This window comes from Sinocyclocheilus grahami, unplaced genomic scaffold (genome assembly GCF_001515645.1).
Source record: "Sinocyclocheilus grahami isolate Dianchi unplaced genomic scaffold, SAMN03320097.WGS_v1.1 scaffold55.1, whole genome shotgun sequence".
Classification (NCBI taxonomy): Eukaryota; Metazoa; Chordata; class Actinopteri; order Cypriniformes; family Cyprinidae; genus Sinocyclocheilus; species Sinocyclocheilus grahami.
The window spans coordinates 1,292,849-1,308,142 of record NW_015505234.1 but is presented as its reverse complement, the minus strand read 5'-3'; the positions used below and the strand labels follow the sequence as shown (position 1 = coordinate 1,308,142).

Sequence of the window (15,294 nt, the reverse complement as noted above, 5' to 3'; positions counted from 1 at the left end):
ATGCATGACTCTAACTAATTGACATCTTTGTCAAAGCCTTTTTGGAGCCACCCTGCTAAAAAAAACAGTATATGCTGTGTTTTTGATGTTCACCAGAATAGGATGTTGTTGTACTGGTGTCTCCACCAGGCTTCTTAATTAGCTTAACCAGCAATACTTTACAAGAAAGACCATACTGTTTGACCAGTCACCATCTACACTAACAACAAATTGGCACTAACCAATTGGATCAGAAGGTATTGCTTTATTCTAAAACAGGTGTCCAATTCTAGTCCTTGAAGGGCAGTGTCCTGTACAGTTTAGCTCCAACCCCAATCTAATACACTTGAACCAGCTAATCAAAGTCTTCAGGATCACTGCAAATTTCCAGAAAGGTGTGCTGGAGCTAAACTTTGCTGGACATTGACCCTGCAGGAGCAGGATTAGACAACTCTGCACTAAGATATACATTTACAGTTACTGTAGTATATTTCAGATATAGAACTGCATACTATTGTGTAGAACAAATGCAGAGAGACATATTTAGGGATATTTAAGAACAATACCTTGACAAACAATTATATTGGGTTAGTTGTCTAGGAATGTCTTTAAAACCATGGAATTAAACATGGAAAAATATGCAGAGAATGACACCACATTCACAAGTTTCAAGTTTCTCTACAGTAGGTGAAACAAAGAAACAGATGGTGGCATGGACACGGTGGAGTGGTAAGTATAAGACATTATAGGAAACAGGTTAGTGGTGGAACACAGGAGAAGCAAAACCATGTTGTAGGTCAATGGGAGGAAAGGGGATAGAGCAGCCTCTGGCATCAGCTTCAGAATGGATTACAGGAAAGACCCCTAGAGACCTGCCTTTCAAGAGAGGGTCAACCTGACCTATTCGTATCTAAAAGTGCTTTGGTGAAGTCAAGAAACTGTCCTGACATGGGTAGGTGCCCTCAAGAATCTTACAAATATTCTTATCTTGGTTATGTTGAAGTACTGCATTTCAACCGGCGGGTAACCCTAGTAGTGTATGAATACTCCTCTCTTGGTTGCTCCAAGTCTATGTCCCCCTCTGCTAGGACTTACTGAAGAATACATCAAGTATAGAAAAGCAGGGGAGTAGAGAGGAGAAGCAGTGAAAGCAAGGGTGAAGAATAGAGCACCCTTTTACCTGATGCTGCTGCCAGGGGGCTGCCCGGGTGCTGGGGGCTATGGGACGGAAGACTAGGTGGGTTTATGGAGGGGCTACTGACAATGGTAGCTGTGGAGGAGGTTGTGACAGGGGGACATTCCACACATGCTGCTGTCGGCTGCGACCCCCACGGCCAGCCGGTACAGGAAGCACCCACCTGTGACGCAGTCAAGGCTGGGACTGTACCGCCCAAATCTATGGAGGGCTTTGGTGGAAGCTGAGGGGTGGCAGTTGATTTGGCAAGGCCCACCCCCAGTCCTGTTCCTGGGGACCTGCTGGCTTCACCTACTACTTTGATTGGTGGGTGTGGAGGGGATGGTGTCTGGGACAGTCCTGGTTTTTTTGGTGGGATGGGAGGTGGGTTACCCCTGTCGATGCGGGCCACAGTTGGTGATTTAAGGCCTATCTGGGGGTGGCCCAAACGCCCGGTGAAGGGTCCCCCCTCAGATGCGGAGTGTGGCAGACCAGGGCGAAGGGCTGCAGGGGGCCCACCTGCTGGAGGGCTTGTAAAGCGGGAGAGAACCTGTGTGACTGTGTGGCGTGCCTGCTGTTTGGCTGCAAAGTTGTCTCGATTTGTGGGGGACAGGTCGCGGGAAGGGGGGCTCTGGTTTGCGGTTCCATTTTGGTCCTGCTCCGAGGCAGAGGGTTGGAATTTGTAACGGGCCGCCTGGACGCGTGGACTGACCCCAGTCGGCAAGGTAGCAGACACACCAGGTGAATGTGAGCCATGCGAATGCGTTTGGCCCTCTCCTCCATTTTCTGCCTGAGAGCTCCCGTGGTGTAGCCCCCGCCCCACACTGGAAGTCCTAGGTAGGTTCATGCTAGCATAGGTGGAACCTGTAGGCTTGACGGGGATAGAAAGTGGCATTTTCTTAGCTCCTTCATTTTCCAGCGGTACATCTGTCTGAGAGGAGGCAGTCTTGCAGACAGTTGCCTCAGTGCCCACAGCCACAGATGCCACAGTCTTGGGTTTAACTTGGGCAGATGCTGGGGCAGAAGGCAGTGGTGGGGCGTCTTTGCATTGCTCAGTTCTTAGCTGCTCCACCTGCTGGCGGAGATTCTCACTTTCAGCTCGCAGCTCTGCAGCACGCATCTCCTCGCGGCTAAGCCTGGACCGTAACTGCTCTTGTTCTGTGTCAAACTCGGCCAGCTGTTTCTCCATCTCCGCTTCCATCTGTTGGCTGCGACGTCGCTCGGATGCCAGTTCTTCCTCCAGTCGTCCCACGGAACGGCCGTCCTGCTCAGTGCGGGACGAGAGCTCCTCAAAGCGCTGATTCTCTTCGACCACACGAGCAGCTAGCTGCTTGCATTCATGCACCAGTGACATCACCACGTGTTTGTTTTTCTCTCGCTCATCCTTCAGCTGAGCCGACAACTTCCTCTGTTCCTGCTCCAGGCTCTGCAGCTGCAGTTTCTCCATTTCAAGCTAGACACAGCAGCAGCAGGGCAAACGTGAGACTCGCAGAGAGTAGATAACACACACATAAAGCAAGACACTGATTATTAAACAATTAAAGGTATGTCAGTCCATTAGACAATGATAGTAAACCATGCATTGAAAATTACTTTAAAATCTAGTACAATGAAACTTGGAGAAAACGTCCTCAAATCAGAGGTCACTTTATGTTAACCTTACATAACTTTCTGCTTATGTCTAAGTGCCACTAATGAAGTTTTTGCATTAATTTATCAGTTGTAGTGTTTTTCTATGTTTTCTATACAACACATTAAAAAAAAAAACTATTAATAAACCCCAATGTCTATTTTGGAGACTGTGGCTTAATTAGTTGGATCTTTGTAAAGTAGGTCAAGGGATCAGTACTCATGTGCTAAGGTGCTGGCTGAGCTGACCACATCACTCATGTGAGATAGCAGTTTGACCTTTGAGGTATCAGTTGCTTTTAATATAAAAATCAACATGAAATTGAATATCAAAAAGGGGGACACACTACTACCATCAACTGCTGAGGACACACAATACACTACTTGCAGGAAAGAAAGGTGACCAATTAACTCTTATTGACACTACATGTTGCAGACAGGAGTGCAGGCTTTATTTACAGATTTAAGCTGCTTAGCCTATGAATAAATTAATACTTGCTCAGAAATAATGAGACAACAAAAGAAACCATTAAGCACAGTGGCTAGTAACAGACAGAAATCCCTGTGATAACAATACAACTACTGTATGTTTATACTATTCATAAACATCATTTAACATTTCCTCATTGTGACTGGTACTATATATAAGAGCTTTTACATTTAACAACAGTACCAATGCAATAAGAGAACTGTCACCATAACAAACCAAGCACAAGTGTTTATTATTGGAACAGAGAGCTCCGTTTTCTGTGTCAGTGTAACATGTAAATATGCATGCTATGTGTCTATATATAAACTGTATCTTGTAATATATAATAGGCCTATCCTAACATTTTACTGAAGCCACTGAGATAGTGGACACAGCTGATATCTGGTCAACAGGGGTCCAGAGACACGCCTGTGAAGAAGCACGCCTGTGTGTGCTTTTAAAGTTCATGGCCGGATTTTATATCATGTAGCTTGTATTCTTTGTAGCACTAGCTCAAATTGTGAAATATAGATTTACGAATGTGTTTGGCAGAGTGTTTTAGAGCTTAGCATCCATTTCTCTCCTTTTCTAACACCTCCTCTTCTTCTTTTTATACCGTCATTGCTCTCCTTGTCAGGCACTCTCTTTCTTACTCTGTTTTCTGGCATGTACTATACTTATATGGAGGTTAGGAAAACTGGATTTTACCTTAAAGACTTGATTTCATGTCACTATTTGTGCAAGAACAGTATCAGCATAGATGATGTGGACACATTACTGCACACCCCAGAATAGACACACACACACACACACACACACACACAGGTGTACACATTGCATACTAGACTATATTCCGAGAATAACTAGGAACACCTCAGCAAACCTCCGACAACAAACTTAATCACGTCAAGGTAATCCTACAGGAAAGGAGGACTTATTTCACATAGAATATGCAAATACTCTTGCAATAAATCACACACAATCCTTTCTGTGGTCTTGCTCTGTTAAACATATATACATACACAATTAAACACACAATTTAAGGTCTTACCCTTTTCTGTCTGCTCTCAGCGGCCGAGAGCTGGGCAGACATCCTCTCCTGCATCTTACGGCAATGGGCCATAACAGCTTCCAGCACAGTAATGGGACTCGCGCTAACAGGCCTGCAGTCCTTTGACCCCGTCCCGGACTCAAAGTCCCTCTGCAGGGCAAGGAATGGGTCCGTCAGACTGAATTGTCCATATCTCTCCTGCAGGAACACTTCTTTCCTTCGTGCCTATTAAGAAAAAAAATACAATATACTGGTGAGCTTATTTATAGGAACATCATGTCCATTTTCTGGTTAAGATTTTCAATAGCTTAGCATTTTCACAAATGTCTGAATATAATATCAAAATCACCCTTGTGTGGACACACACACACACACATTTAAATATTCATTTATGGTGAATAATCTGAATAAGGTTTCTGTATATGACCCAATATTCTGATCAATATAGGAATACAGTATGCAAGCTGTTCTATGTTATTCAGATTTCCAGAAAAAAAGCATATTGGCTTAAACTGGTTATGACGATCAGGCTATTTTTGAATTTTATTTAAAAATGTAAAACTTCTAGAGGTAAATACATATCTAAGAAGTTGCATCTGCATTGGGCCGAAAGATGCATCTTCATCACAATACAAGAAAAATGTTGTAAAAAAATTATCCATTTTAACGGTAAATGACTGTAAAATTGCTAACCGTAAAAACCTGTTAAATGTTTAACAGCAAGTTCCCTTACACACTTCTTTCCTTCGTGCCTATTAAGAAAAAAAATACAATATACTGGTGAGCTTATTTATAGGAACATCATGTCCATTTTCTGGTTAAGATTTTCAATAGCTTAGCATTTTCACAAATGTCTGAATATAATATCAAAATCACCCTTGTGTGGACACACACACACACATTTAAATATTCATTTATGGTGAATAATCTGAATAAGGTTTCTGTATATGACCCAATATTCTGATCAATATAGGAATACAGTATGCAAGCTGTTCTATGTTATTCAGATTTCCAGAAAAAAAGCATATTGGCTTAATCTGGTTATGACGATCAGGCTATTTTTGAATTTTATTTACTAATTTAAAACTTCTAGAGGTAAATACATATCTAAGAAGTTGCATCTGCATTGGGCCGAAAGATGCATCTTCATCACAATACAAGAAAAATGTTGTAAAAAAATTATCAATTTTAACGGTAAATGACTGTAAAATTGCTAACCGTAAAAACCTGTTAAATGTTTAACAGCAAGTTCCCTTACTATATTCAGTGAAAATCTGTAATAGATACAGTAGATACAAAGATTTCATGCAATTTTACAGTAAATATTGTTAAATGTACAGTTTTCGGAAGTGAAAAGCAAGTAATTTACAGTGAAAAAAATGCTAATTGACATTCCCAGAATTCCTTCACATTTGACGGTTTTTCATGTAATTGTTTATTCTAGGTTTTTTGTTATCACTTATGTACATTAGGGTTTTATGTGAACTAATTTGTGCATGTGCCACTGTGAACCTTCTACATATTAGTATTTGTGGAAAAGCTACTTGTGATGAACTCTGATTCATCATGTGGCTTTCTTTACCACCTGTGTTTTTATGGTGGCTGTCTCTATATTATAAAGGTACAAAACAGATTTTAGTATTTTGGTGTATTGACATTATATCAGTTATGATATGTTTTTTTAAGTTACATTACATTAAGTTGCACTTTAAGCTACATTCGTAAAACTTCAAATGTTGCTACCATATTTTATTATAGTAAAGTTCTGGCAACCAAAGATGCAATTTTTATCATGAATTTCACCTTTTTTTTTTTTACAGTGTAAGGCACAGATGATGTGAAATGATTACAAGAACATTATAAGTGACTTTGTCCTCACAAAACATGCTCAGTGTCAGGCAACCCACTGGCTGATCCACACTACCCATCTGTCCTGGATAATTAATTCTATAAAATGAACAAGTAGATCAAATGGGAGAGATAATCTACAAGTTTACTCTCTACAGGGTGTCCCTATTTAACACAGTCTGTGTATTAGAAGCAGAAGGAACCATACAAAGAGCACAAAGCATCCTGGAGGCTAATTGCCAACTATTGTCTAACCATAGAAGGAAATAACCAGCCTACAGATGTACAAACACACACACACACACACACACACACACACACACACACACATACACACACACACATGCAAACCCTGAGATGGATGACTCTCACTGCATATGTCAGGATCAGTTTACTTCTGCTAAGTATCACAGCTTTCAAGGGCATAAAACAGATAGACCACTGCTGGACCAGGCTTATTTCATTATGAGTGCAGTCTGCCATATAAGTGGAAAACAAAAGGAAGTGGGTGAGAAAAATGGAGACAGCCTCAAATCAAAGGAATGTACATGGATGGATGATGTTTCAAAAAGACTGAACATTACACCATGGTCTACTACAGAATTATGATCAAGTGGAAAGGAATAATTCATTTTCACAATCCTTATGGTGGATCAGGATGGACATTTCTCATATGAAGCACTTTCACCATAAATTTGACCTGCTTGTGTTATAATTTAAGGAAGTGTTTTTATGGAATGGCAGAAAAAATGACCACCATACTAATTTCTCTATTATCAAACTGGATGAAAGGATTTAGAATGAAAAAAAAAAAAACTAAGGTCACAAAACAACACAATACATCAGATTCATTGCTAATATTTAATAATGCTGTTGTTTTCCCACTACAAATGATGTTGCATGTAAACTAAATAAAAACGAATATGATTTCCATCTTTAAAATGCCTAAGTTTAATATTTTATCCCGTATAATAATATTTCCTAGAGATATGAAAATGTACTTTAGAGTAGGAATGACCCAGGAAGCACAGCATGAGCAAAGCAGAAAGAGAAAACAGGGATATTAAAACATACTCCTGTTATTCTGACCGACAACTGTGAAGGAGCTAGTAAACATTGCAAAGTCTAGAGGAAAAGAGAGTGAGGAGGGGGTTGAGGGAAAGACTGAGAGCATGAGAGAGAGTGAGAGATCTAAAGAGATGGGAGTCTGGAGGCGGGAGAAATGTCTGTGTGTCATGGCAGATAGAGAATGGAGGGCTTTGAGATTCTCAGCCATCTGGCACTTTCCTCTAGGCTTTCACAAATCTCTTCTATAATCACAGAGGCTGTGCCGTCCCTCCTCCTCCTTATGTGCTACTTTATCTGTCCATCATGGGGGACAGGAGCAACATTCAACACATTGCATGGTATCGAGAGTAAAGATGAGGATAAGGTGGATGTAACCTGCCACAAAACAACAAAGAAATGTTATGTCTGACTGATATAATTATTGTTTGTGAAAAATCAGAACAAAGCTGCTTTGTACAAAACTGTTAAAATCTGTTAATACGAATACTAAAGCTTTAGTTAGTTATAATGAGGCCATGATTTAGTTGTCGCTCTCTATTATTACTGTAGAAAGAAATTCCAATCTTTTAGAACATTAGGCATAAATTTCTATTAACTGAAGAGCCATTTACTATGACAACTACAGGATAAAAGCCCTCAATTGAGGCCAAAATTTAACTTACCAAATTTACAAGAATATTAAAAGGCCCAATCATAAACTTTTATAGCTTTATTTCTTTGAAGCCCACTTATAATATTATTCAAGGATGTAATTTAGCTTTACATCATTTTCACTCTCTCATTTTAATTTAAAGGAATAGTTCATCCTAAAATAAAAATTCCATCAGTTTACTCACCCTCATGCCATTCCAAACCTGATAGTATTTTTGTCTTCTGCAGAACACACACACACACAAAATAAATAAATACAAATGTGAAGAATGTTGGGAACCAAACAACATTGGAGCCCACTGACTTCCATTGTACGGAGGGGAAAAAAACCCCAAAATAATCTCAAATATATAAAAAAAAATCTACTTTTATTTATGTTTCACAGAAGAAAGAAAGTCAGCAGGTTATATACACAAGTCAGACAAGTTTGGAACTATATGGGGTTGAGTAAATAATGATAGAATTGTATGAACTATGCTGTTACATGGAAGTTACTGTACATGGAGGTACTTTCTTTCTTAAAAAAGAACATAAAAGAACATATTTTGAGAAATGTGTCAGTGTTTTTTTTTTTTTTGGTGCATACAGTGGAAGTCTATGGAAACCAAAACGTTGGTTATCACACTCTTCAAAATATCGTCTATTTGTGTTCTGCAGAAGAAAGTCACACAAGTTTGGAACAACATGAAGGTGAGTAAATGACAGGCTTTTAATTTTTCTGTGAACCATTCCTTCAATATGTAGATTTGAGCAGGCATATGCTAATGTGTGTCAATATCATGGTGATTTGTGAATGACTAATTTTTTCTGGCATCTAAATGGTCCAGGTGGACTGAAGAGGAAGCAGGGAAAAACTTATTGCTCATTAAATGTCAAGTCAAGTCAAGTTTATTTGTATAGCTCTGTCCTAATCTGACTGGGTTTTAAGAGGCTGAATAAGACAAGAAACCCTGTTGAAATTTCACAGACACTCTCTGCCAGGTCTTGAGCTTAAATTGTGTACACAGGACTCCTGGTGTTCAGGCAGGTCTCTGGTATTTATTAGCATTAACATTTACAGGCACACGAATGGCTAAGTGAGGGATCCAGGGCACACTGCCAAAGGGGAAGAGATGCTGAAAATGAGCAGAGAAAGAGGGGAAGACAAGGACAGTTTGAGGGGAGTGGCAGGGGATGACTGCAATGGTGGGTACCAAAATGTTTCCCTACGGAATCCACAACGTAAAAAACCAGTGACAGATATTTGCAAAAACAGTTATCTACTAATTGCAAATCATACAAAGCACTTCACATTTTTGGGGCTTTCTTATTGGCCTTTTCTTTTCTGAAAGGTGAAGTAACGAGTCACTTCCTTTTACTGTCATTGAACTTGACCAAGCTGAGGCCAATTCAAGTGTCCCTCTGTGAGCCACAAACCATCTAAAAAAATCAAAAACAAAAAAATCTTCCAGCAGATGCCCTCAGGCATATTACACTGACTTGTAGAGGTTAACCCATGAGTAAGACGTTTCTGTGGGAGAAAGTGCTTTTTCTGTGTCGCTTCCGTTTGAATGTGTGTGTGTGTGTGTGTGTGTGTGTCCAAAGACTCTCACAAGGGGCCTTTCAATTAGATCAACACAGAGCCGGCTTTGTGGGCCAAGGATTTTCGCAGCTCTCCTAACCCAAATGCGAGATCAAAAGGCATCAGGCTGATGGAGAGGAAGAGAGGAACGGAGAAGACTGTCTTGTGGCAGTCACATCTGAATGCTTGTGACTTACAGGCTTTCACAGGTTTTGAACATTTTCAGTTTTCATAGACAGATTTAATGGCTCCATATTGATGATGAGGCTGAATAGCATATGGTAGAGGGCCTGTACATTATTTGTTTCGGTAGAAAAATAGGGCACTAAAGGTTTAAGGGTTTCTGTTTCGGGTGGGGGGAACCCCGCCAAAACACATGTATTTTATCCTCGGGAACGAGATTTTTAATGGGGACCCCCCTCAAAACGCAATTGGGCTAGTTTTGAGTAGCGATTTGGCTATTTAATTTTGTACATGAAGGTGAGTAAATGACAGGCTTTTAATTTTTCTGTGAACCATTCCTTCAATATGTAGATTTGAGCAGGCATATGCTAATGTGTGTCAATATCATGGTGATTTGTGAATGACTAATTTTTTCTGGCATCTAAATGGTCCAGGTGGACTGAAGAGGAAGCAGGGAAAAACTTATTGCTCATTAAATGTCAAGTCAAGTCAAGTTTATTTGTATAGCTCTGTCCTAATCTGACTGGGTTTTAAGAGGCTGAATAAGACAAGAAACCCTGTTGAAATTTCACAGACACTCTCTGCCAGGTCTTGAGCTTAAATTGTGTACACAGGACTCCTGGTGTTCAGGCAGGTCTCTGGTATTTATTAGCATTAACATTTACAGGCACACGAATGGCTAAGTGAGGGATCCAGGGCACACTGCCAAAGGGGAAGAGATGCTGAAAATGAGCAGAGAAAGAGGGGAAGACAAGGACAGTTTGAGGGGAGTGGCAGGGGATGACTGCAATGGTGGGTACCAAAATGTTTCCCTACGGAATCCACAACGTAAAAAACCAGTGACAGATATTTGCAAAAACAGTTATCTACTAATTGCAAATCATACAAAGCACTTCACATTTTTGGGGCTTTCTTATTGGCCTTTTCTTTTCTGAAAGGTGAAGTAACGAGTCACTTCCTTTTACTGTCATTGAACTTGACCAAGCTGAGGCCAATTCAAGTGTCCCTCTGTGAGCCACAAACCATCTAAAAAAATCAAAAACAAAAAAATCTTCCAGCAGATGCCCTCAGGCATATTACACTGACTTGTAGAGGTTAACCCATGAGTAAGACGTTTCTGTGGGAGAAAGTGCTTTTTCTGTGTCGCTTCCGTTTGAATGTGTGTGTGTGTGTGTGTGTGTGTGTCCAAAGACTCTCACAAGGGGCCTTTCAATTAGATCAACACAGAGCCGGCTTTGTGGGCCAAGGATTTTCGCAGCTCTCCTAACCCAAATGCGAGATCAAAAGGCATCAGGCTGATGGAGAGGAAGAGAGGAACGGAGAAGACTGTCTTGTGGCAGTCACATCTGAATGCTTGTGACTTACAGGCTTTCACAGGTTTTGAACATTTTCAGTTTTCATAGACAGATTTAATGGCTCCATATTGATGATGAGGCTGAATAGCATATGGTAGAGGGCCTGTACATTATTTGTTTCGGTAGAAAAATAGGGCACTAAAGGTTTAAGGGTTTCTGTTTCGGGTGGGGGGAACCCCGCCAAAACACATGTATTTTATCCTCGGAACGAGATTTTTAATGGGGACCCCCCTCAAAACGCAATTGGGCTAGTTTTGAGTAGCGATTGGGCTATTTAATTTTGTTGATTTTGTTGTGAAAACCTGGCAACCCTGCCGAGCGGTCCCTAGCAGTTTAGCACAACTAGGGTCTAGACCATCCCACCCCCATCAGAAAACCCTCAATACCAACCATCATCTGTCATGTACCTTCTCATACAAGCCACTATTTTGAGCCCTGATCACGTCCAGATCACCTGACCTACATTAGCATAACCCTTATAAGGGCAAAAATTGTATGAGTAATTTAAATGAAATAAAAACAAAAATCAGCAAGGTCGCCTTAAAATGACATTTACAATGTTACAAATGTTTTATATTTTAAATAAATGCTATTCTTTTGAACTTTCTATTAATAATTTTTTTTTAAATTGCGGTTTCTACAAAAACAATAAAAAAATCACAACTGTTTCAATGTTGAAAATAATAAGAAATGTATCTTGAGCACCAAATCAGCATTTTGGAATGATTTCTGAAGGATCATGTGAAAGTGAAGACTAAAGTAATGATGTTGAAAATTCAGCTTTGACCATCAGAGGAATAATTTACATTTTAAATTAAATGAAAATAGAAGAGTTATTTTAAACTGTAATTAGGGCTTGACGATATGGCCAAAATTTATATCACGATATATTTCTTAATTTCGGTCGATATAATTCCGATATCGATATGAACACTATTTATCTGGAATAGAAATCTTTTGTAACATTATAAATGCCTTTATCATCACTTTTGATCAATTTTAAGCATCCTTGCTAAATAAAAGTATTAATTTCTATAATTTATTTCCCCCAAAAATAATAAAAATTATACTGACTCCAAGCTTTTAAATGGAATAGTGTATGTTACAAAAGCTTTTTATTTCAGATAAATGCTGATCATTGGATCTTTCTATTCATCAAAGAATCCTGAAAGTACTCCACTGTTTTAAACACCCTTGCTTTAAGGGATCTAAAATATGGTCATGCAGAATAAGGCATTAATATGTGCTTTATAAGTACTAATAAAAAGCCAATATGCTAGTAATATGCAAGCTAGTTAATAGTGAGAATTGGTCCTTAAAATAAAGTGTTACCATACATTTATGCCTCTCTCATCTTTTTAAGTGGGAGAACTTGCACAATTGGTGGCTGACTAAATACTTTTTTTCCCCACTGTAATTAAAATAGTTTTATTAACTATGTTCAGAAAGATTGTTTTTGAACTGTATTTATGGCTGCTTAATTTACCTGCACTTTTCTATTGCCTGGTGTCATAAAAAAAGTTTATTTCTGACCTTGTTTGTAGCTTGTAGTAGCACAATTGGCTGGTTTCTTCAGTGAGTTTGATATCAGCTTACCTCTGAGGAAATGAGGACGTACTAGAAACATTATTCTCATGACATCTGTTCAAGCAAAATAAAGCCTGTGGCTGAGTAAACGACATTGGGCGACATCTGACAGAGTCAGAGACAAAATCAATTACAAACAATTCAGGCAATGAGGAAATCCTGCACTTTTAATTACAAGCTGTCTATAAAAACTATCCAGCAGGGAATGTCAAACCGAAGGAACAACAGTGACACAAACTTGGTCCCTATCGACAAGAATTAAAATTGACATCAAAATAACAGGACACGATAATATAGAGATAGTACTACAGGCAGCGCTGCTCATGAAGTGAAGAGGAACTGTCATACTCCCACATCCATACTCACTTCTGGGTCAGATTCATATTAAGCTCAAGGCGCTGCTTTACTCTGATGGGAAACACTCACACACACAGAAACCGACTTCCCTTTGGGGTTCACTTATGGAAATCCATGCTTTTGCTGCATATATCCCAAATGCAGCCTGACATCTTCTCTATGGATAAGCAACAGAGACAGGGTTAGATTCAGCCATATTTAAAGAAATGGGTGGATTTATTTGACCTGAAATAAACACAAATACATGCTCAAGCACACACAATGTTCCCATTTGTTACATAAATGTGTACCACTTAGGGCATTTTTCCATACTGTGTACACAATGTGTAGCAATGAATCACGACCAACCCTGATTTTTCCTTCCTGTCAAAGTCGAAGCAACACAGCTCAAACATTTGAGTTCAGCCCCGCAAGGAGCTCTTACATAAACAGGTCACAGCAGTGGCTCACTGGCATTTACAGCAGAGAAAAGCACCAGAAAAAAAGATTATTTGGATTCTTTGAAGAGAATGAGCTCAGAAGCAGTTGCCACAAATGGGTGAATCATCACAGTCACAAGAGAAAGGCAAAGTAACCCCAGCATGCTATAATGACAAGTGCCTGTTAAGCATAGATTGAGGTTTTCACACAAACAAAACCATACATTAACTTCCTTACAGGATGCACTTAGGAAGATTAAACCACATGCCACAGCAGTACACCACAAATAAAGCAAGACACCGGCTGATTGGCTGAGAAAGGTAATTCCATTATTTACAGAGGAATATACAGTGTACTCGTGGGTAGTTTTCTCAAGACCCATCCATCACAGATTTCCCCCACATATGAGGAGTATTTATAGTGACGTCATTATATAAGAAAGGCATACATCCTTTAATTATTTAACACTGCTGAACGCATGAGGGTTTGGTAGGGGGTTGGTTGGGGGATGGTTGAGGGATGGTGGGATTTTCTCCCACAGAGTCATTGAAACAGATCTTGAGAGGGTTTCAGTGTATTTCCGCCAATAGATCGACAGGCACTGCTGGAACGCTAAAACTGGTCATGCCTCTCTAATGATGTTTGTGGCCTATTTAAATGACCATCTCGAATGAACAACATTTCTGTGTGGTGCTCCACAGACCAATCTATGAAAATCCAATAAACGTGTAAACCCATATCCTGCACACAATCTTTAAGACTCAGATGCACAAGCGTTTAATGCAAGTTTCCTCAAGCAAAACAAACCTTATTCTTGTTTGTAATAAGTATGTTTTCATATAACCATTCAGTATGTAATCACATGTAAAAACATGACTATGCTATTTTCAGTTGAAGCAAGAATTCATGAACATGTATGCTTCATATGACACACAGAGTGTCTTCTATCTGAACTGCACTACATTACAGGCATGTATGATGAGGCAGCTCCATTTTGAATGACACTTTGTTTTCCTCAAGCAGCTAAAACGAGCACAAAATGGATGACTACTTTTTCATAAATAAGTTGCTTTGCATTGCATTGCACCATATGGTATACTGCAAATTCTACTTGTTTCTTTACCACAGCAGATTCTTGCACCAGTCCAGGAAATTAATAACCGACTTAGTGAAATACTGAGGAAAATCGATATTCATTGCTTTAAAGCTATATCCATGAGCCTGAGGCATCATACACTACATTATATATGTCTTATTAGCCTTCAGGGTAGTTTAATAGAACAAACTTATTTATTTTAAGGATGTACTTAGTGTAGTCCAAGGGGAAGCACGAGTCTGTGCCTCATTGTGGCCTGATAGTAAATTCGCATACACATACAGCTCAGGAATTCAACAATGAAAAGAAAGAAAGTCTCCTAAAGTCTTATGAAATCAGAATATGAGTTTTGTCATGTTTAGTCCATGTCTGTTAGCTCTGAAGCCTTATACTGTACATGCTAGTTTCCTCCTAAAAGTTGACAAAACACATTTTTGCGTTTAAAGGGGTCATATGATGCTTTTTTAAAGATCATTATTTTGTGTATTTGGTGTAACAGAATATGTTGACATGCTTTAATGTAAAAAAAAACATTATTTTTCAAATACTGTACATTAGTGTAGGTCCTCTATGCCCCGCCTCTCTCAAAAGCTTCGTTTTCTACAAAGTCCCTCCTTCCGACAAGCGCAGTCTGCTCTGATTGGCCAGCTGACCCAGTGCATTGTGATTGGCCGAACACCGCAAGCACTCGTCGGAAATGTAACGCCCCTTACCATAATCGCGAGCTTCATCTTTCAAAATAAATGTAACGACAGAGCCCGAAATGGGAACAGAGTCGCGTGACAGACACAGTGATGAAGCTGGTATGTGTTTGCAGTACACAAGCCACGGTTAAGACAGCTGACTCCACTGTGATGTGATGCTGT

At 39.6% G+C, this 15,294-nt stretch overlaps 1 protein-coding gene across 1 annotated transcript in view; it reads right to left on the bottom strand.

Annotated features, from left to right (window-relative positions):
• cttnbp2 (cortactin binding protein 2) overlaps positions 1-15,294 on the bottom strand; it is a 47,480-nt gene that overhangs the window by 14,905 nt on the left and 17,281 nt on the right. Inside the window, exons 3-4 of the mRNA XM_016270047.1 lie at positions 4,303-4,527; positions 1,160-2,606 (exon numbers count right to left, since the gene is read on the bottom strand). Of these exons, the coding sequence (XP_016125533.1) occupies positions 1,160-2,606; positions 4,303-4,527 (1,672 nt within the window). The remainder of the gene's footprint in view (positions 1-1,159; positions 2,607-4,302; positions 4,528-15,294) is intronic.